A 24,925-nucleotide genomic window follows, 5' to 3' on the forward strand; every position below is an offset into this window, starting at 1 on the left:
TGTAGTTTGATAGCATAACATTTGTGAATGTAGTTTATTGTGATTCGTTATGGAAAATCACCGTAATTTTGTCATCCTAATTAGTTAAAAAAAACCCTTCTGATACTAATCAGCTCACCAGTGACTGGCTTCAAGAGGTATTTCCTGTAGTTCTAGTGAGAAGCAGTGATCAGTGGAGTTCATTCGAGTTCGTTGTGAGATAGTAACTCACTGATGACAATGGTGGATTAGTTGAAGTTAGACATTAACACAATTGGATGCCGGCTCAGCGGTCTAGAGGTTAAGCGTTCACACGCGAGACTGATAGGTCCTAGCTACCAGGACTAATTAGCTAGGTGGATAACGCGATGGCATTTGTAGCGAACGGTACTGGGTTCGAGTCCAAGAGTAAACACCAACTTTGTGATGTAGGTACATCCATCTGACGAGTCCTAAATAGGACGAGACACGTGTGCTTGATTCCAATGCTAGCGACTGTCTATCATTAACTAATGAATATTTTTTTTAATGACTGAACATGTTCCTGGATTTATTCTGTTTCGATCGTGTAAACACATACACACACATACAGAATCTAGCTTACTTATAATATCTGCTTCACAACCCCTATACTGATAATTATCGTGTGCTCACTAGTGACTAGCTTCATGAGGGAATTCTCGGAGTTCTAGTGAGAAGCCGTGACTAGTGGAGCTAATCCGTGTCGGGTAGAGACAGGCATCTACCTCAGACAATGGAAGATGGTCTAGACATTAACACCATAGGATGACGGCTCAGTGATCCAGTAGGTTAAGCGTTCACGCGCGAGTCCGAAGGCTCCGGGTTCGAATCCTGCGAGCAGGATCCTGGATGCGCGCTGACGAAGAGTTCCACAATAGGACGAAACGGCCGTCCAGTGCTTCCAGGTTTTCAATGGTGGTCTAACGTCAATCGGTTCATGATCTCAATAAAAAGATTAATAATCTCCACAACCCCCATACTGATAAAAAAATATATCAGTTAATTAATTCTATTTTGAGTATTAGATAAAATATAAGGAATATCATGATTTCCTTCTTATTGGTTAATGTTCTAAATTTGGGAATTATTTGTTGATTACAACCAATCAAATTATTTTTTAAAAAATTTGAAAATTTTGCTCAAAATAAAGTAATCAACAAAATCCTAATAATAATTTAATTTGATGAAGATCAAAAAGAAGAAAACAGTATCGAATTTCAAAACTTATCAAACCATAAACAATATTCTAGTATATTTGTTTATTTGTCAACTGTAGTATACCGTTGATCATATTATATTTCTTTTATATTCAATCTATTTGAGTATTATTAATAAACATAGATCTATCTGTTACATCTCAATTAGCAGAAAATTGTATTTCTGATGTTTCGTGACTTAATACAAGACAGTCTAAACTTGTGTTAATTTAATTTAGTTATTTATTTACTCTGAAGAAGTGGCTTACATTAAGTCATGAAACATCAGGAATACGATTTTTCCAAGTTATTGGAATGTAACAAAAAATGTATATTTATTATTAACTTTTGATCTAATGTTCAATTTATTTGAAACTATCATATCCAACCTTGGCATTGATACCCATTTAAGTAAATATGACAGCTTAACGCTATGAATGGATAAAGTGTAAGATTTTATTCATTAACGGTTGGATTGAATACGATTTTAATAATGCTATTGAATATTCTATTTCAATCAGTGTGAATCATTGTACATCAACAGTTCTATTTTCATAGAATTGTTTTTTCAGTGAAATATTCCACAATCATAGATCATATGATTTATCATGATATTCTTATGGTTTAGTAAAACTTTAGTAACTCGCGTTGTTCATTGAAACAAAAAAATTTTCTATGAAGCTACTGGAAAAAATTCAACGGTAATTCATGTTTAGTGTTAGATGCTTGAAAGCAAAGTAAAGTGCGTGTGACTGCAATAAATCAATGATCTTCTATATAATAACATCCGCGTCAATTCATGCTTTAGGTAAAAAATTAACTACTTAGATATTAAGAATGTATGATACATTCAAATAGGTATTGTTGAATTAGTTATGAGAACTATTCTATGGATATTTATATATATCTTCATATTTCCTAACCTGTCGGTGTTATGAAACAACTATGAAATTTGAATAACAGACAAAATGAAGAAGTTTCATATGACTGTAATCTCCAATTCCATGTAAAATTTTTATCCCTGAAAATTTTATTTCAGTATGCACAACTGATGAAGAACATGTAAAACCAAACCAGCTCAACTGAATATCTGGAATATCTACATGTTGCATTATTCAAAATGTTTTAAACGGTTTACATAAAGTCATATTTGGGTTAAGCTAATAAGTTGACTCGATTGGCTGATAAGTTTGTGATAAAAATGTTGTTTAATCAAATGAAATTCCATATTTGTGTATTAACAACTTAAATTAATTAATTTAGTTTTGAGTTGAGATTTTTATTGGTATATAACATCTTATGGTTTGAGATAAATGGAACTTTTATGAAGACTACCATCACGAGAATTTTATCGAATTATAATTACCAGTCAAAAAACGGACTGAATCAATAAGGTTTTATCATTTAAGATATAATAAATAATGAACAAGTAAATTATATAATAAAATATCAGATAAAGAAAGGATGTATGGTAACAAATAATAAAGTAATCTATTCGAATATTAATATTTCTAAATAATAACTAACAGTATAATCAAGGATGAACTTCTAAACTAAACACCCTGAAACGATTAATCTTAGATTCTTCTGTTTGCTACAATCTATGATAGCATAGAAAAATCGATAAAAAGAAAGAGTAGTTACCAAGAAAAATCAATCGAATCTGATCCCAAAAAAATGAATAAAAGTGATTTATTTAAAAATTTTAAAAAATGAATAATCTTTATTTCAACAATATTTTTGGTTTAATTACAATACATACTTGTTAAATTTGTCTCACATTGTTCCTACTCGCTCTCTTTCCACATTCAGCAAGCAGTTGTATTCTCAACAATTTTTACACTTATGTTGTAACGCAAGTTGTAATGTAGTATTCTGAAATGTTCACATCTACTTATAACGTTTATTGTACTTATCATTGTATTTATCATTATAATTACTGTACCTTGATCGTTGTAGCGGTTATCCACAGTTTTGTGCATTTGTTTAAACGCAACAGTTTCCATACTGTTTTACTCTTGGTTCGGGTTTCGGTTGTTCATAAACTGTTATCAAATTTGGACACATCTATCAGCTGTCTTTTGTACTACCGTCTGTTATAATTATTCTTTATATTACTGTTACAAGAAGCCTTTTTATTTTCATACTTGAAGGACGCGTTTAAATGCCCCAGACCCCTCACAAGTTGAAGTTTGTAACTAAATTTTGTGTATTATTCAATAAAGAACAGCTATTGTGGACAAATCGTTGTTTTGGAACTTCGGTTTCGCGCGTATCTCAATCGGATGACCTGGACGCTTCGATTGATTTAACAATATTATTTGAAAACAAATACTTTCTTTGATTATATGATTTCAAACATACTTCATATTATTTTTAACTAGATATATTTACCTTTCTTCACACATTTATCAGTATAGTTCATTTGGATCCAATTTTTATCATAATCATTTTGTAAAATTTTCTCCTACAACCTTTAGAATATCTTTATTATTATTTTTTCGACATCAATCAATCAAATGTATAAAATATCTGTAATACATAGTCTAAATTATATTTAGTCTGTGTCTAGATATTTTGATTGAAATTAACAATCTGATTGGTTGACATTTAACCAATCAGGATTATTTCAAAGCTGATTAGGTAAAATTTAGTTTTTTTTTTAGTTAGTAAATCTAACTGATATTCATTTATTTGGCATTGGATTATGGTGCAGTTGTTTACATTTATTGGTCTTGGCATCACGTGATATTTTTAACGTAATTTTTTCCCCTAAAACTAAGCATTCCTTATGTACATGATCAATTATTTCGTTTGTTTTTTTAACATCATGAAAGTCCTTATTACGAAAATTTAATAGTAAAACAATCTGAGAAAACATAATGGCTTTTTCTACCTTCAATGTAATAAAAACAAATGATGTAACTGTACTTGATGATGAGAACAATAAATATGAAGGCAAATCAGTTATTATTCAATATCCCGGTTATCGTATATTAATTATAGATACTGGATTATTAGAAAGACATAGAAAACCAAATATTTTATCGACGTAAGTTTGGTTATTATCACTTGCCTCTTTTGTGTGTGTAAATGACTTATCAGTGTTTATGAAATTAAGTTTTATTACAAAATCAACTGAAGAATTTTCTTAAAAACTGGGTAATGGAGCATAATAAATACTGAACAGTAAACAATATTTTTGAATGTAATTTACCTTATAAAGTAAGTCATAAACTTGTTGAATTTACCTAAGATCTTAGAGAAACACTAAAAAGCAATAAGTTAGTGTTCGATTGCTTTTTTAAATAATTCAGAAACCATTCAAAGATATTCGTTTATTTTAATTATTCCAATTATTTTTCTTTAAAGCAAAACTCATCTTGTAGTTTTAAGGGCGGATTTTAGCCGTATCAAGAGTATATGTTGTTTATTCAGAAGATTCATTGTGTACGCTTTTTGAAATATCTTCAAGTCATCCATCAAATTATATTTCAACTGAATATGCTCAGGTTTATTCATTAAATCATACGACGAAAAGACATAGTAATAATAATAGTAGTATGAAAACCAATTTATTATACATTATTCTGGGCGTTTATTTATAATTCATCTTAAAATAGATTAACTTAAAAACCAGAGTGTACTGAATAACTTTGATATTAAAGTTTGGAATATATTTTGGACATACATTTACAATAAAATACTGTATCAAATATAAGTTCTTCAGGTAAATATTATTATAAATTCAACTTATATATACCCATTTAATAGGATCACTAGATTATAGAGTCCCCTAATGATAAGTTTATCTTACACCAACAATATAATTAACTTCCGCCTGATCAATAACATCAACGACCACAACCAACAACAACCGGATATTCCAACGCCTATTGTTCCATATCACTGTTTTCATCCTTTAACGCTCAATCAGGATACGATAACAGAAAGTCGGCTTACCTTCTATTATAGTGACTCAAAAAATTCACTTGATATTAAAGATCAATTATAAGACCATAACACACCATAAACAGGAAATCTCAATCTGTACATAATTAGGTCATATGTAATACAAGACGTTTAAGTATATGTCAACAGCTAATAAATCAAATATAAACTTACAATCAGGTAATATAAAAATATCATAGGCCAAATATTGAATAAGTACACAACAGAATTAGATATAATAATTCCTCACAGAACAAAATTCACATTTACACATATTCAGTTATGTCTAACAAAAAGCCCACTGATGACATTGTTTGCTGGATGATAAACTTCGGTGTACTAAGATTTCCTATTAGCTTTATGCCTTTAAATAAACCAGCACATATACCAAAAAAAGAAAGGGAATATATATATATATATATATATATATATTTCTGCATAATTATGATCGTGTTTTATCTGCAGAATAGACTATAATGACTGTTTTGGTGCACTTTCTGGTTAGTATTCATTGTGACAAATCAAATAAGCGAATGATTCAAACTTGGCAAATAATCCATAATAAGGTCTCGTTGGAAGTACTTTGTAAGTTGACAGAAATATAGCAGCAATGCAGCGTCGTGTTTTTGTTTGTATGGTGCCAGTATTGACAAGTTATAGTTCCTCGTTCTAGGGAAATAAAAGTAAGAATCTATTAATGAGCTGTCATCAGATAATTAATTAACCATACCATTTTTGATAATTCAATTCATTACTGTTTGAATCTAAGTAGTATTAATGTACCGCTTCCAAATATATATACATATACATATAAAACGAAACACTGAACTTGGAATAAGGTGAACGTAAACCATGCAATATATTTGTTGTCATCGATTAATTAGTTGTTTAAAAACACGTATTCATCTAGACTTGATACTGATAGTTATTATCCATGAAAAGAATATAGTTGTATAGTCTTGGAAATTTATTGGTTCAGCTAAAAACCATCTTCAAAACCATTCATTAAAGTCAGCTTATGCTAATTTAATGAAATTGTTAAATGTTTCATCAGAAATAGGATGTTCACAGTTATTAAATCACGAACTCATCCCAGCTAGACCACCATTGAGAATCTGGAAACACTAGACGGCCATATGGATGGTCTTGCTAAGAGTAGTTCTTGATTTAAACCGTGGACATTCTACAATCTATCAAACTCCCCTTAAACTAATGATAATCATGTGCTCACTAGTAACTAGCCTGAAGACGTAAGTCCTAGAGATCGAATGAGATACCGTGACCAGTGGAGCTTAATTTGTGTCATGTGTGGAACTGCTGTTCACTGCAAACAGTGGATGATGGTTGTGCAATATCGTGGATCGTCTGAAGTTAGACATTAATATTGTTCGATCCCCCGTACTAATAAGAACAGATATGATCTGCAGTTTCACTAGAAATCAGCCAAAGTCACTGAGAACTAATCACTATATTCCAAACTAAGATATCAGAGTTGACTTAACGAAGAAATGTTTACTTCTCCATGTCAACTGAATTTGTAAAGTTAGTGGCATTCTTGACCCAATATCTTGGTTTATAATCCGTTTGGCAACTGAAATGAAAGATATTGAATTCAAATCTTGGTATGTGTAGATACACTCGGCTGAATGGACTCGCAAATATTAGTTATAACTAAGAAATATATTTCAAACCTCCCCACTTAAATTATTTCTATTAAAACTATGGATACTTTTACTTATCAGTTCAGTGTTTAATTTCTTTTGAATAAATTGAATTTTATCAAAAAGGGTTTTTTGGAGATTTTAGAAATTTCAATAGTTGAAATCATGAGTCAATTGAAGCTAGACCACCAGTGCTTACAGGTTTTTCATGGTGGTCTAACTTCAATTGACTCATGATTTCAACTATTGAAATTGAATTTTGTTAGACATCCATCAGTCTATAGACAGTTTGATTGCATGATGATTAAATAATTAACTTGAGTTCAACTAATCATCATAATATATATGTATAAATGTATCGATTGACTGTCAGTCTTTTTTCTTCATTTCTACCTGGACTCTACAATACACTGGTTGTTTTTTATTCTCAGTAACTTAGTTATTCTAAATATCTGAAGGAATATTTACTAAATATAGTTATCTACTATTTGAATGATACATATGATTTTTATTTGAAATTTATCAAGTATATATTTATCACCCTAATTAAATGATAAAGTGAAATGGGAATTATATTGATTTAGTTGAATACTCAGTATAGAATTAGATGGATCCTAGACAAAGTTTTGAAAAGATACCTAATTCAATTATTTACGTACAAGTTAACTGACTCAATTTTTTGGTAACTTCAAAGTAGTGATTATGTCGATGGTAATCCCTGAAATAAAAAGCAAGTACTTCTTAGACTAGTAACAAATAAAATCCTTTATTTATTTCAAATACTTCATTGAAGCATTCTGATAATTATACTTAATATGCTGAGAAATGTCTTATTGCTTTTAAGAAATTTGGTTCAGCAGTTTAATTTCCTCTTAAAGCGAAAGATTGAATTGTATACAAAGTTATTTTAGCGATTATCATGCAATTACTGTACGCGCAAACTGAAATTTCATGCTGTCTTCTGTATTATCAAAAATTATAGATACGTTTCATTTTATTTTAGAACAGAAATTTAGTCAAACGTAAATCCTCATTTCAATTGTTTGTATGATTGTTTGCATCAAACGGTATAACTTTCTCTTTGAAATTATTAATTCTAACATATGGCATAAAGCAAATTTCATGCGGCAAATAATATGAACTTAAATTAGTCAGAATGAGGAGTTATCTTATGAGTAACCCAGTTTATTTGATTCAATTACCCTGACTCAGGCAGATATGGGCAATAATCAATATAAAATAATACGATTGAATTTATTTTTCCTACATTTATGTTAGTCCTACACTCGAATCATTGACAGAAAAAGCTTATAAAAAAGCTTGTAAATTAAGGCAATATCGAGGCATACGCACAGTATGCACATATGCCAATAAGAGACTGATCAATTTCAGTCCAAAAACATCAATGGGAAGATTCAAGTAAAACAATATCAAGTGAATTAAACTTCAACTCATTGCACAAGCAAGTGGCTATCAGGACTCAGTAGCTAAGTGGATAACGCGATGGCGTTTGAAGCGAACGGTACTGAGTTCGAGTCCCAGAGTGAACATCAACTCTGAGATGCAGGTACATCCAGCTGACGAGTCCCAAACAGGACGAAACGCGCGTCCTGGATTCCACTGCTAGCCACTATCCATCTTTGCTTATAATCCTTGTAAATTAAGGCAATATCGAGGCATACGCACAGTATGCACATATGCCAATAAGAGACTGATCAATTTCAGTCCAAAAACATCAATGGGAAGATTCAAGTAAAAACAATATCAAGTGAAAAGCTTATATATATTTACATTTATATATACTTGACTGGTAAATATATAAGTCTAGTAGTGCATCATACACACCATATTGTTTACGAAGTTAGTGGAAATTTGAAATACTCTTATGTAAGACCTGAAATTATTAACTTGTTAATCAAGCATTAAGTAAATGATTGATAAACTAAAGTCCAGTGATCCACATATTTCAAATCAAATTAGATTGTAATTATTATTACTACAGAATCATTTAAAACCAATGAATAATAACTGACTTAACCACTTTACTGAATATAAAGTTTTCTTATGCATCTTACAAATATGTATCTTTATTATTAGTCGTATTATAAGATTATATGTGAAAATTATATTTGAAATAATCTCAGTGATTGAAATTTAAATAACTCCGACGTTTCGTCCCGCTGACTTGTCTGGACTTCTTCAGGGTAATAATCAAAATCAACAAAGAAATGTATAGCTTTTTAACAATCATAACTATACTGTGTTACACCAATCAAATTTGGATGTTGATTTTTGTAAAACAGGATAATATGAGTCAGTTAACTACAATTCATGTGAAAAATTTTAACTACATGGAAATAATTAACTGAATAACAAACTGTATGTATGTGAGTGTGTAGGTATGTATGTATGTATGTGTGAGATTAATTATTGATGTTCTGTGTTGATGTGTGTGATATATGAAGGAATAAATAAATAAAAGTACTCAGCGCCCAATTTCTGTCAAACTATTCGTTCCAATCTTGACGAATATTCGTATAAATTATTATAAGATTGTTTATAAAATACTTTTCAGTCACTTCTCTTGTTGACAGTAAACATTATGACATCAGTTTTTTTGTTCATTCTCGAAATCTATACATAAATATACATCATATAGTTTCTTTCCTATGACAATCGGTACAAAATGCATCATACACAATTATCCGTAGTTTTTCTAATTATCGACTATTGAAATAAGTAAATACACAGAAATTCTTTTTAAAAAAATTAAAAAAAATAAATGATCCTTTCGTTTTATCCATTCTCTCTTCCCACCCCCTCTCTTTTTCCTATTGTTTCTTTTATATATAAACACATAGTTATGTTAATTATTAATAAACAACAACATAACAACTAGTTACATAAATAAATGAGTTGTTGATTTGATTATAATCATTTTATTATATTTAACAAGGGAAATTAAATTGTCCTAGTTAAAATCCGTTCTGTTATTCATTTCTATATAGAACAATACTTTATTTATTGCTATGGTTCTTTCAAATATTATTATTATTGTCATTATCATTATTATTATTATCAATATTATCCCTAAGATAAAGGAACAGTTATTATTATTATTATTTCAATCACACTATTTATTATATCATGGGTTTTAATGTTTTGTTTTGAATTACAAAGAAATCACTTTCATCTATATTATAAATCGGATTCTGATGAACCCTATGAATGGGGGATTTAGTATATGAAGAAAAAAATGGGGATAATGACTGATACAAGTTATCGATAGTTGATAATATTTTTGATTGATTATGTAAGAAGAATCAGATATAAATGATTTTTCATTCATTAATATATATATGTTTCACAGTTTGTCCTGTGAAATTCGAACGCTTCACGTCTATCTGAAGTTTGTGCTGATGATGTCGTTCGGAAAAACGATGAAAGCTCCACAACCAAACCATCCAGTTCAGCGAACAAAACTCTATCAACATATAGTATACAATCTATTTTGATGTTGTTTTCTTCTAATTTATCATCTTCAAGGAACTCATTTCAAAAAATAAAACCGTAAACATTTTTTTCTCTTTTTTTATTTTCATTAATTAACGAACTGGTAATAAACTAGTTTGTTATTGTAAGTTCATGGTTTTGTTTTTTTTCCTTTTTGTCATTAAACATTTTCATACCTTCGAGCAATATTAAAAACAAACTTATCACATCATAATAATTTGTTTTAAATTCAGGAAAATATTGAAATTTACATATATGGTTGGTAGAAATATATAAAGGTGGGCAAGTTGTCGGCTTATTTGTTTTTCTTTATTTTTCTCTTGTTTATTTTTTTTGGTTTACTGAAATCTGTAACATCATAAATATCATTAACAGTTAGAACAACAACAATGTGTAAAATTCCTACTTGTACAAGTAATGAGATCAAAACTCTTTTTTTTACATCAAGTTATTATTTACTTTTTTGTATGTATTTATGTATGTAACATGTGAAGCAATGGCTTAGTGGTTATGGTGTTTAAATTTCAATCAATAATTTAAACCCTTCGTCACCTGATTTCATTTGGGCAGCTGGTTAGTATAATTCGCCTTCACAAATAGAGTATGACTCGAAGTCAAATGCATGAGTTTGTACCTGTTGAATAAGATCATTACTATACACGTAAATGTAAATGATTTCAGTTTGTGAAAGAATGGCGTACCAAAGAGCACATTTGAATTCTATTTCAGTTTATTTTTGTTAATGTTTTATTTTAAGTCACTTCACTTTATTTGTGTTGTTCATCTGACAGTATCATAATATTTGAAAACAGTGGATAACCAAGAGTGAACAACAATAATATCCTTTATTTTACGGATTAAACATTTCCTCTATTGAAATCACGAACTGATTTAGCTAGACTACCATTAAAAATCAGGAGGCGCTGAATAGCTTTTTCGTCTTATTATGAAACAGTATGACACTGAACATTACGATTTCCCAACCTAAAATGGAACCAGAGAGCTACAATCTCGCGCGCTGAGCCTTGACCTTTAGACCTCTGGGCCGGGATCCAACAGTTCTAATGTCGAAATTCGATCAGTCTATCATCTCACTCAACTCTTCATTCAATTCCAGCGGTGGATACTGTCCCACGCACGACACTGATTAATACTTCATTGGTCACGGCTTCCCGCCATAACTGTTCAGTCCGTTTTGGATGTGAAACAGCCTCTACCTCAAACAGTCGATGAGGGTAGTGAAATGCCATGGATTGATTGAAGTTAGATATTAACGCTGTTGGACCTCAGGTCAGTGGTATAAAGGTTAAGTCTTCGTGTATTGACGCGAATGTCCTGCTTTTGATTTCCGATTGTGTCGTCGTGGATGAGCATTGCTCAACAGTCCCATACTATAATGAAACGGCTGTCGAATCTTTCCAGGTTTTCAATAGTGGTCTAGCTAAGATCACTCCGTAGTTTAAATGGTTAAAATACCTGTTGGGGTGATCCAGAAAACTTCTCGCAAAAGACAAAAAATACTCAGGAAACACTAAAAAGCATTTCATCGAATCAGCGTTCACTAGAAGTTTAGCCAGAAACATCAAGAAAGTGAAAAGTCACATGTAGAGTTTTTGATTGACTTATTTCTATGCTGCTACTATGTTTAGTAGCATTCCAGAATTTTCGGGAAACCCAAGGACATCTAAATTATTATAAAAACCCTATATTTTCTTTACTAAAACGAATCTTTGGAGTAAAGTGATTCTCGCATATTTTGCGCCTTTTCTCTCGTGTTCAGGTAGCTGTGTAGTTCTAGTTTGGAGGTTACGAGTATAGCTTAGGAACCGAATATAGCGTCCAATTAGCGACGCTTATCAATACCACAATCTCTACAAATCCCCTATACTAATAAAATATCCATCTGTAAATTATTTCTGGAGTTTGCAGTTACTTGTATGGACAAAATAATTCTAATGGAAATAAATTCTTTAGATGTTTACCAGTAGTAGTTAATGAAAATATTTAAGGATTAATTCTGAGATAGTGAGAAAAATCTCAGTTAGACAATTCATGTCATTTGGCGAAAATTTAAAATGATAAGGTGTTTAAAATTCTGTAAATATACACTTATGGCATTTCAAGATCTTCACATAATGTGCCCGGTCACTGCCTTTTTAACACCAAAAATCTTGTACGAATATATATTTACATAGGTTTTTCTGAGGAAGTATAACTCTGTAGTAGCCATACACTACAACTGGATGACCTTGTGAACGAATACCTAAGTAGTGAGAACCGACTTATAATTACAGAGTTCTTTGCTAAAATATAAAAACCATACGTCCAATACTTTAGTTGCAATTCCTTCATTGCCATAACAGCTACTCTCTGGTCTCATTCTCTTCGATTTAATCTTCCCAACCTTCTGCCACCAGGCATTCCACTTGTGATTGGCGTTACATACTACTTATGTCGATAGACATAAGTAGCATGCACCACAATAACACCAAAACACTAATTTCTTGTTCTGTGAAAAATTCTTCGAAAAAGGGGTCTCGTCTTATTCATGTATTTTCTTCAAGTTAAATCACTTACGCCTGTGAAGGAGCATAGACTGCCCACCAGTACTCCCGATCCAACCCCACCATGGGCAATCCTTACCAGTTGTTTCCAGTTGCTATTCATCTTTTTCATACCTGCTTCCATTTCTACCTGTAGCTCTTTTAGAGTCACTGCTGGTCTCAAACCTGAGTAAAGGAGGAGGGTTGAGCATGGGGTCGGCAATTCCATCCCATAAAAAAAATCTTGCTAAAATACGCCAACCAGATTAAACAAATTAAAGTTAAATATCATTGATCAATTGATGCATTGGAGGAAAATATATATTTTGCTCAATGTTTAAAAAACCAAAATAGTCACTTGAGAGTAGGTTTAGTTTCTTTTGCTAACTTGCAAATTCAATTTAAGAGAAGCACAAACATATAGGACGAAAAACAACATTTATGATTATTTTACTTCATTTCCTTCTTTTCTTGTCTATTTAGTAGAATGAAAAAGTAATTTAATGCATGGTCTTAGCTTACCTATGGTTTATATTTTGATTGCTACATAAATTAGTATTTGCTTACCCATTTCTAAGGCATTAGAACTGCAAATGAAACTGTGATATAATGTTTATTTATTAATTGAGTGAATGATTGACTGGTTGACTATCTAACTAATCAAGATGAATCTATAAACAATCACTTTTGATTAATATATGAAGACTATTGAATTTCATATTTTCTATCGTTGATTGATGTTAATTAGATAGGTAGGAAAAACCAGGAAATATTGGAGAGTTTATAGTGGAATGGTTGCCTAGTTTGCCCTGATTTCGTAAGTAGTTTGTCGTAATAACAATTATCTCTGACACTCCACTAACGGAATAAAATATTCAGAGGCCGTACAAAGTTCATTGAGAAAAATTTATTCCAAACCAACGTTATGACTAGAGGACAGTAAAGTGAAAGAATGGATAAAAAGTGGACGGATATGGTTCAACAATCAATTATGAATACGCGAAGGACTGATTAAGCGATTGAACCATTAAGGTTTAAGCCAATGAGATGAATGAATATGTAGGTGGACATACAATGACTCATTTGTACTCATTATGTACATATATATATATATATATATATATATATATATATATATATATATATATATATATGGAAATATTGACTAATTACCATGAGCTAAAATAATACTATCTGTCGAATAGGTTAATTTTAAGACCTGACTAATTTAAATATATACAAACCTGCATATAGTTGTACTGTGGAATACACATCTACATGTTTTTCCCAATTCATTAAAATAATATTCATTTATTATGATAAGGGAAAAAATCTGAGTTACTTTTGAATCTTTACAATAGTGGAATGTTAACAAAATTGAAATCGTTACAGACCTCTGTAATTAGAGTGATGATTTTGTTCATTTTCATATGATATTTTGTGAACAGAATCAATCAAGTGATTGGTATTATCGCTTACTTTCTAATCATGTAACAACCCTACCCATTTCATGCTATCATGATGAAACCTAACCAAATTAATTGTATTTTAAAGAGAGCAAGAACAACGATTGGTGCAGAATAATATGAATTCATTTTATTTAATTAGGTTCTCATCAGCCGCTTACGGCATGCACATAAGAGGGTGATTAAGGATAAATAAATGTATCATGGAGTACCGAAGATTCCGATAGAGTTAATGAGGTCATAAAATTTTGTCTTGAATAAATAAAGTTTGAGAGGGGAAGTTCCAGAACATTGAAATAGTGATGAGAACTCATTAAAATAGATTAATGGTAATAAAGAAAATATGAATTGAAATTAGTCAATTATGTATTATGTAATTTAAACTTTCGAAAGAGTTGGAATAATGACGCAATAAATAAATAAATAGCAATAAATGAATAAAAGGGGGGGGTTGTTATCAGAGTAAAGAAAGATTTATTACTGTCTCTTTTTGTATACATAGATCTGGTCTTAGATGTTTGATTGCTAACGCTTCAGTAAATTTCAGAAGGTTGGAGTTTGATTGTTTGTTAATCACCTTGAAGGACTTCAGTGTATCGACTTCGTGTCCTGTGTCAAGGAGATGTCTTGTGATGGCATTGTTGAATGCTTTCAATCCATTGTATTTTAAAAAGAGTATGATTAGAAGGAATCAAGTTTACCATTTTTATTAAGAAATTTTCATCCTGACAAATAGGCGAGCCCTCTGTAAATTATAAGTTATATTGCTACATTAACCTGTGTCATGATCTGCTTAGTTATTTTAGCTTTTAGTTTGTAACGTTATTCATGTGCTTTAAGGTTATGTTTGTTGTTATATAAATATGATTCATCTGTTACAATTTCAACTTATTTGAGTCTCAAATCTTTCATAGTACTCTTGAATTCTCTTCCAACAATTTACTTGTCTAGTTATTGCTGAAGTATTGTCGGTCCCACCTACTTCACGTGTCTTATGTCAGATGAATGTTCTAGTCAGTCAATTTTTTTATTAACCGTATGTCTACCTCTACCTAGTTATTTCCCTCGCTGTCTTTCTCACACATATTCCAAAATGAATAGATTTGTTATGTCATACCATGTTTTCATAAGTGATAATTAGTACTAGTAATTCGTAATTGTGAAAAGGTATTATTTAAGCTCCGATTGTAATTGTTAAACTAAACACACAAAGATACTGTAAAAGATTGTGGTATTGTATTGATTACAAGAATGAAATCATCACCTCTGTCTATCGTTTTTATTTTTCCTTAGGATAAAACTCTATCACTACTTATTAGTTAAGTATAATATATTATTATTAGATATTTGATAAACAATTTTGTTCATGTCACTAAACATGAAATTCAAACGTATCACTAGAATAAGAAAGAGTTGAAATAAGGAATTATCGAATTAATTTTAAACACTGATCAATGTTCCGGTTATCTGATTAGCTTATTCCCTCAAAAGAAACATCAGTTATACTTAAGTAGTATTTATTTAATCCTATAATGTATAGTTACTGTTGACAGTTGAAATAAAACTAGAATTTAATTTCAATTAATAATTGTTGTTTCGTTATTATCCTTTAAAAAAATAGATCACTGATTGATTATTCAATAAATAGTGGTTTGATTAAGTAAAAAAGTACTTTGGTTGTTTACTTACTACCAGTCCATGAAGTCATTGATTGTTGGTCTGAACTCTACTAATAAGTGTAGACCACACATCTGTGATCCGTGATACAATCGTACTCACTACGTATGAATATTGGGTGACATGACCGAGAGCCAGTTTCAATGATGCAATTGAATTTACTCTTAATCTATTCCCTGATCTTGAGTTTCAAAATCATTTGATACATTTTATTCCACGGATTATTTCTTCCCTTCTATGTCCAATATATTTTATAATCCTTCATAACACTGTTACTGAGTGTATTAATTCCCTATTAATTTTCATCATTATATTTCTGATTGGTGATATGTTTTGGCAACTTGGACAGATATATTTGTGTCAATTTTTATATCTATGACTAACTGATATGCATATATACCAGTGACGTTTAAAACTGCAATTGACCAGTCTCTTATTGGTATATGTGCATCCTGTGCAGATTTCCTTGATAATGCAACTAAGTAACAATCATGTTAAGTTTAGATGGGTGATGGGTAGCAGTGGAATCCAGAAGACTTGTTTCTTCCTATCTAAAACCCATCAGTTGGATGTACCTGGATACCTGAGGTGATGATCAATCCAGAATTAAAATCCGGTACCATTTACTCCAAACATCATCACGTTATCCACTTAGAACCTTATTCCAGATAACTACCGGCTTATACAATGGGGTAAATTTCAATTCGTATATAAGGATCGGTTGTGCACAGACCAATGTTTTTGGTTTAAATTTCATAATATCTGTTGACTAAAATAACGAAAATAAATGAGTTTTGATATAATTCACGTTATGCAATTTGGTATATTTACATTCACACTTGTAAACACACATAGAAGTTATGCAAACATCTATACACGTACAGATATAAATTTTTGTTAAGGAAGTGAACTCAATAATATTCGGCTAATTAAGATTGAAGTTTTCATTCTTACGTAAACGAAATAATTACTCTGTCTAAATATGGGAGCGCAAAAAAACTAGCCTAGTTTCCATCTATTTATTTACTCGTCTAAACTAATTTCTTTTATTGTGAAGTAAATTGGAATTTCGCCCCATACTTATGATAATTTTTTTGTAATTCAGTGGTATAATCATTAGATAGCATTGAATTATTATGTAAGCTGACTATTTTGATTCGGAAAGATTTGATTGTTATAGTTAAACAAGTGAAAATAATCAGATATGTGGTGAAACTGTGATAGACCGAACGATTGCAAACAGATGGAATGCAAGAGCGAACAAACTATTGGAAGTAAACTCATTACTCACATATCGTTTTCTAGACTGTTTCAGTAATACGTATATTCAAATATAATTTATGTATGCACTTTTGCATAGCTTGTTAGATCACCCATTAAAAGCTCCGTGTACATGTAACAAAATTGGATAGGTTACATGAAAATGATCGTTGAATTGTACAGTATCCTTAAGAATGTTCATCTTAGTGACAATATTTACTTGTGACTAACTTCATAATGGTTGATTTTCCCAATTCCTAGTGGAAAGCATGTGACTAAGAGAATCAACTACGTTGTTGATAAGACACGAATTTACTGATGTCACATTAGTTGAAGTTAAGTTTCTAACATGTGTGAAAATCGAAATATAAAAATAGATTCCATGTATTTTCTGTTTGTGGTTCTAGTGGATCGTTGCAACCACAGTGTAGAGTCATGAATGCCAGAACAAAAAAGTTACTTTAAAACTGTCACTTTCTTGATCTGTTTACCTAATAATATACGGGAGAGAACTTGTCTCGATCCAACTTAAGACCTTGACACAAAAGACTAACTGGTTTAATATTGAGGCCAGAAATGCATAAGTCCGAATTGAGACTACAGTATTGTGCAGAGGGACAGAAACTATTCTATCACCTGATTGGTTGGCAAGCGAGAGAAAAGACGAGTCAACTGGTACACTACTCGATTATTACTGATTCCCGATTCAGATTAGTGTAATAAGATATATGAATAAATATGTGACTAACATAATCACAACGTACAATCAATTAAGAAAATACAGTTTTGTCCAAACTTGGCACTAATGTAAAAAAATTGAGTACAAAAGGTTATGTTTAAATTAAAATAGCATTGGAACACAAAAGGGTATGGCAGTGAATTATACATCAAGCGAAAATTTATGGGTTGTAGAATAACCCAGGGACAGAACTAAATCTCAGTATTTTACAAATTTGAATTAAGTGAAATGACGTCTCCGAAAATAGCTTTCGTTGTTTATCATAGTTTTTTTGTTTGTCTATTCATATCAATAACTAATCTTTTAGAAAACTTACATTTCAAATGTTTTTAAATCATTTAAGTATATTTATTTTGCTATAAGTAAGCAAAATAAACACTCATAAGCAAAGATGTTTAGTGGCCAGCAGTGGAATCCAGCACACGCGTTTCTCCCTATTTAGGACTCGTCAATTAGATATACCTACATCTCAGAGTTCATGTCCACTATGGGACTCAAACCCAGTAACATTCGCTTCAGACGCCATTACGTTATCCATTTACCTACTGAGTCCTGATAACCGCTTACTTGTGCAATGGGGTGAAGTATAAATTCACTTGGTATTGTTTACTTGAATTTTTGCTTATAACGATTGTGACTTAAGTCAATATCGAGGCAATACGCACAATATGCCCATATGCCAATAAGAGTCTGATCAATTGCACTTCTAAATAACAATGGGAAGATTCAAGTAAACAATACCAAGTGAATTCAAAATAAATATTTATTGATGCAATATGAGTTAGTAAGGCATAACTTATTTATATTACTTATTTAGTAATTTTAATAGATTTTAGAAAATATTTTAACCAATCACATCATAAATATTTTTACACTAAATAAGGTGACATTTGTTTGAAAGAGTATTCACTATATCAGAAACAAATATACTCTGGTACTTTCCAAAGAGTAATGACAATGATGACTTTTTTTGGTTTCTGAGTAGTTACGTGTTAAAATGAATGTCAATTTGCTTTTTTGTGGTATAAAAAAACAGAACTCTTAATAAATGAATTACATTTAGTTTCAGTATATTAGAAATATTATACTCCAGTTTAATTCTTTCTGTCCCTCCCTCACATAGTATATTTACGTCATAAAGTATACCAAAAATTCTGGTGTTTAACAATGAACACATAGTTTAAAATTTAAAACCTCCTACTTACCCCCCCTTACTCTTTTTCCACTCCCCTTCGTATTCTTTGAACAGTCGTCAACGTAAATATTTTGGAGAGGAGAAATAAGAGGAAATTAATTCAAACAAAATTTACCTTCAGTTTACTATGATGTCATTTGTCGTGCAATGAATTTCCTAGTTAGATCAACTATATACCACTGATCTTCATTATTATGTTATATATTTATGGCAAAATGTTTAATACTAATCATAATAGTGATATTTATGGAAAAAAATAACTACTTAGATGTCTTTTTTTAAGGTCTTCAGTTCCCAGATAGAAAATGAGAGAAATCAAAGAAAGCAACTCACTGTTTAAACTAGTCCTATTTCTACTTCTTCTATCTTTCTTCTTTATACATGCTTGTGTGTATTTTGTGTATTTGGACACGTCTCGATCTTTGCTACAGACTCATTAGTCTTTCCATTTTACATTGTTCTATACTCGTCATAGTTTTAGACATTAAAACGTTTATGGCATCAAGATAATTTTCTTGAATAGATTTGAAAAATCAAATACTGAATAGGTAAATTTTTTCCATTTCATTTCTGTTTTCGATCAATAATTTTTTATTGAGTGTAAGCTATTAGGGAATTAATTAAATGTTTCTTATATGAAAACTAGTTTTTACAAACCCACTTGAATCTTAACAGAGTTTTTGATTTATTTTGTGGAAAATCTATTTATTCAAGATTAAAATGAATCAATGGAGTCCCATAGATAATTATTAAAACGAACTTCTTTTCCATGATCTGGGAATTGAGATAGTGTTGGTAGCTTGAATATACAGCAGACATGATTGGTAGTTCACAGACAGTTTAAATTTCACTTATTATTCATAAACAGAACAACTTTTTTCAAAGATAATCGGATTTTATGGCTCAAAAACTACAGATTTTATTCACTTATACTGTCTGCACTGATGATAAGTGGTTGAAAGTAGTCTATGGGAAACCCTAAACCCAGAAACCATACTGTCTGACACCCATCAACAGGAATTACCTGTAGTCTTGCAGTGACCGATATTCGCTGACCGATTCGAAGTGGTATCGCAAAGAACATATGGAACTCAAAACAGCCATCTGAGAGCCAATATCAAACAGATAATCTTCAATACGAAAGTCAAGACAGTCCTATGGAGAACTACGACAACCATCATTAAAATGTGTAAGTATTTATAGACATTTGTCGACTCAAGATACTCCATATTCGTTGACCGGATACCATCAGCAACACCCTGCTGTGGGAAAGAACAAACCAGATTCCAGATGAAAAGAAAATTATGAAAAGTAGTTGGAAGTGGATAGGACATATATTACGGAAGTTTTCGAACTGTATCACGAAGCAAGCACCAACTTGGAATCGTGAAGTGAAACGTAAAAGAGGAATACTAAGAAGCATATTGCGTCAGGGAGGGGAAGCAGATATGAATAGGATGAATAGCAACTGGAATGAACTGGGAGGTATTGCCCAGAACATAGTTGGATAGAGAATGCTGGTGGGCGGCCTATTCTCCTCCATGAAGGGTAACAGGCGTAAGTAAGTAACACAAATAATTTGTTACTGGTAATATTACAAACTTTAGCGGATGCTTAAAGGTGAATAATTTCCAAACTGAACTGATGATATATATATATATATATATATATATATATATATATATATGGAGAGAGAGAGAAAGTCTTCCAATTTCACCAGATGTATTTTTCCGATATATTTTCGTAACTTTGTTTAATATATTTTTTTAGTCATCTATATCATGGTGTGATAATACAACAACTGCGATTTACCTTCCTTACTCCTCAGTAAAATGATCATAAATCTTTCAAGAATGCTAGATGGTTCTACTGCTTTTAAAATGAGTCCTCAATGTGACCAGATGTCAAATTGCTATTAGCTGAAATACAGTATATAATTGGTTCTATGCCATATCTAATTGTAATCTGATTAGATGAATTCAACGGAACTCATTCAGTTTTGATTGGGTGTTGAATTTCTGTGATTTTTACGTTTGAGAATCAAACAATCAAATGTTGTCATTTTTAAGTTATTTTAGATCAATGATTAATAAATTGTAATGACAATATCAGTGGTAGAACTCTATATTGATTAAAGTTACACAAACTTTATGCGTCTTCTGTAATTGAACTTAGCGATAATATGTGAAACACGTAGTAGCTGATCATTAAAATGGAGTAGACTATGTTATAATAGTAGAATCTTGTCCAGACTAGTATAAACCAACATAAGGTTAGATAATGATCATTGAATCAATATGCAATTACTACTATTATCATTATTATTATTATTACTGTTTAGCATTGTTTTACTAAGTTAATCAATCAATCATTATACAAAGAAAACATGTTATTCAAATAAGATACCAATTCTCAAAACAAAAAAAATAACCGCTTAGTGCAAAAGCAATATGTGTTCCATACTGTCTCCATATTGATAAATATTACAAAAGTTAGATAAGAATTGGGGATTGAATGTATCAAAAAAAGGAGAAAAAATACATAAAAAAATCAATTAATTTTATTTCATTATCTTTTGTCAATTTAATAAAAGAAAAATAATAATAATAGAAATGGACATTTAGATAAAAAGAGAAAAAAACAAAACTAATTTAATAGACGTTCTGAATGACATAGAATTATAAGTCAATCAGATCTGTTTTATTTGTTTCTGTATATTCAATATATCTAACTTACCTATAATGAAACCATTCAATTGAGAAGTTGATTAGATATGTGTAGTAAAGTAAGTACAAGCTCATGAAATAAATATATATACTATCTTAAGATATTCTTAGTTGTAATAACTTTAAATGGCAAATAAATATGTTACACAAATTTAACGACTGCCTACAACATCATTCTATGCTAGTTGATTTGCATTTAACTTAATCTGTCTAGATTTGTGTAAAACTATTGGTTGAGTTCCGTAAAATAATGGTCGGTAAAATCAGACTGTATATATGAAATGATATATGCGGATGATGCAGCATATCTTGACGAACTGTTGAATGATAGAATTGATGAGTGATATTCTTGTCGAACTGTATGTTTTAAATGAAATCAACTAATGAATAACGATTAATTATGTTGAATTGGTTTTCATGAGCTAAATTATGTGCTTTTAACTCGTATTTAAATGTTTAATAAGCCGACATTTACAAAAACTTTTAGTTTACATTAGTTTTCAGCTATAATTATTATATCGTATTATCTGACACTCAGTAATGTAAACAGATGTTAAAGTTAAAGTCTATGAATACCAAGAAGGCATTGAACATTAAAATTTTTCTCGTTGTTATATATCTTGTTTCTGTGATGTAAAATACACTTATTAACATTAAGTTGTTGTTCTTTTAAACTTTTATAGTTTAGGATAAGATCAAAATAATTACCATGATACATGATATAAAAACATTAATATTAATATCACTATTTTTTCAAGCAATAATCATATAGCTAATCATATACATTAATAATAATTTATCACTGAAAAATTCTCATTACATTAAAACACAATCATATGCACAAAGAATATTATATTCAAGAATTTCCCATTAGGTTCGACAATTATAAATCCAAATAAATTACTGTTCGGATTAAAAGGCCAAAGCTTTGCATCCAAAAGAAATATATTCAGCCGCTTCTTTTACCCTGGTGAGCTTTGGGGTCAACTAGTTAATAATAAATTTCATATTATGGTGATGTAATTTGATTCAAACTTATCCACACACTTTACCATTGTCATCATTATTATTATTACACTTGCTAACCTATTTGAGGAATTTATTCAATATCCACCTCTAAATCTACTATATCTGACCTAATTCATATTATTCTACGTATTACGTAATTTTTATTCCATTATTTTCTCTCTTACCCCATGTTGACCATATTTATTCTGATCATTTATCGCACAATTTCATTTCGCTTATAAACTGATTCAAGTTCACACTTTATATTAAACAGCCCCAACATTAGCGATCTGAATTGCTTTTATATAACAAACAACAATTCTCAATTCACATATTATAATTTCCAAATGATATACTCTGCCTTAAATCTGACCAATTTTATGGATTATTCACGATTGATTAATCACTGGGTGGTGATCAATGTCATGCTTGTCTAGTCCTTATTAGTGCAGATCGAATGCTATCGATTATGTTGTAATGTGGCCACCAGTCTAGGTGACTCGACACTGCGGATTATTAATTTGGATATGAGATAATTACAGAACCTGATGAGAAATTATTGAAAAGAATATTCTTCGTTCATATGAATTGTGTTTTAATAATTTATCATTCTATATAAACATAAATAAAACTTCATACCAATTTATTTAACAAAATTAAATACTTAAATGAATTAAATTGTAGTATTTGGAACAATGATTCCTATCCACTTGGTGTTGTTGCATTTGTATCTTTCATTGTTATCTAGGACTGCAATGGATCTGTCTTATGTTGACATAGGTGTATAATTTCTATTTATAATATCCAAGGTGAAATACTTACGGAGATTTTCATACAAATAAAATGATTAAGTCATATAGTTTGATTTCCTTTTTCTTTCAATATTGACTTCTATTCAATAAAGGTGAAGTGTATAATAAAACATATACTTAGATAATATTACTCACTTTCATAAATGAATATAAGTGACTCTTTAATCAAGTGCATAATGTAATAAGGTTACATTGTAGACAAGTACTTTAAATAGAAAAAATTACTAAGTTGTTTTTAAATTTTAACTACTGATGTATTAAAATAATCATTTTTATAAAAAATTTCATGCTTGTACAAAGAATTAAGATAATTATGTATCATCCTATATTTGGTTTCTATGTTTAATAGTTATTAAAAGTCTATCCTCTTATATGTTCTGAATTTACGGAGGGTTATCAGTATAGGGTTGTGGAGATTATTAAGTTATTGATTGAGATCTTGAACCGATTAATGTTAGACCACCATTGAAAACGTGGAGACACTGGGTGGTCGTTTCGTCCTAATGTGAAATCCTCAGTAGTGCGCATCCACGATCCTGCTCGCGGGATTCGAACTCAGGGCCTTCAGTATCGCGCGCGATTGTTTAACTTACCGGACCACTGAGCTGCCGGCATCCAATGGTGTTGATGTCTAACCTCAACTAATTCTCGAAATTGCGCAACCATCTTCCATTGTGTGACGTAGATACCTGTCTCTACCCGAGACGGAATAATTCCACTAGTCACGGCTTCTCACTAGAACTCCGAGAAGACGAAACGACCATTTAGTGCTTCCGAGCTTTCAATGTTGGTCTAACATTAATCGCTTCAAGATCTCAATCAATAATTTATGGAGAGCTTTTCATATATATATATATATATATATATATATATTTGATATTATTAAAAGAATCATTGAAAAACAATGAATGTTTCTACCTATTTTAATCTGTTACAATCGTTAGAGAGGAATTTTGTGGAGATTGTAGTAATTTAATAATTGAATTCATGAGTCAATTAAAGCTAGACCACCATAGAAAACATGAAAGCACTAGATGGCCATATCATTCTAGTATAGGACTGATAAATCCTGGATTCGAATCTCGTGAGACGGGATCGTGGATGCGCACTGCTGAGGAGTCTCACAATAGGATGAAACGGCCGTTCTGTGCTTCCAGATTTTTCATAGTGGTCTAGCT

The 24,925-nt window shown here is 30.7% G+C and overlaps 1 protein-coding gene across 1 annotated transcript in view; it reads left to right on the forward strand.

Annotated features, from left to right (window-relative positions):
- Window positions 1-3,902: 3,902 nt before the first annotated feature.
- MS3_00002102 (uncharacterized protein) overlaps window positions 3,903-24,925 on the forward strand; it is a 76,185-nt gene continuing 55,162 nt past the window's right edge. The window contains exon 1 of the mRNA XM_051209666.1: window positions 3,903-4,248. Coding sequence (XP_051075126.1) covers window positions 4,079-4,248 — 170 coding nt within the window. The 5' untranslated portion in view covers window positions 3,903-4,078. The remainder of the gene's footprint in view (window positions 4,249-24,925) is intronic.

The sequence above is a fragment of the Schistosoma haematobium genome, chromosome 1 (assembly GCF_000699445.3).
Source record: "Schistosoma haematobium chromosome 1, whole genome shotgun sequence".
NCBI lineage: Eukaryota > Metazoa > Platyhelminthes > Trematoda > Strigeidida > Schistosomatidae > Schistosoma > Schistosoma haematobium.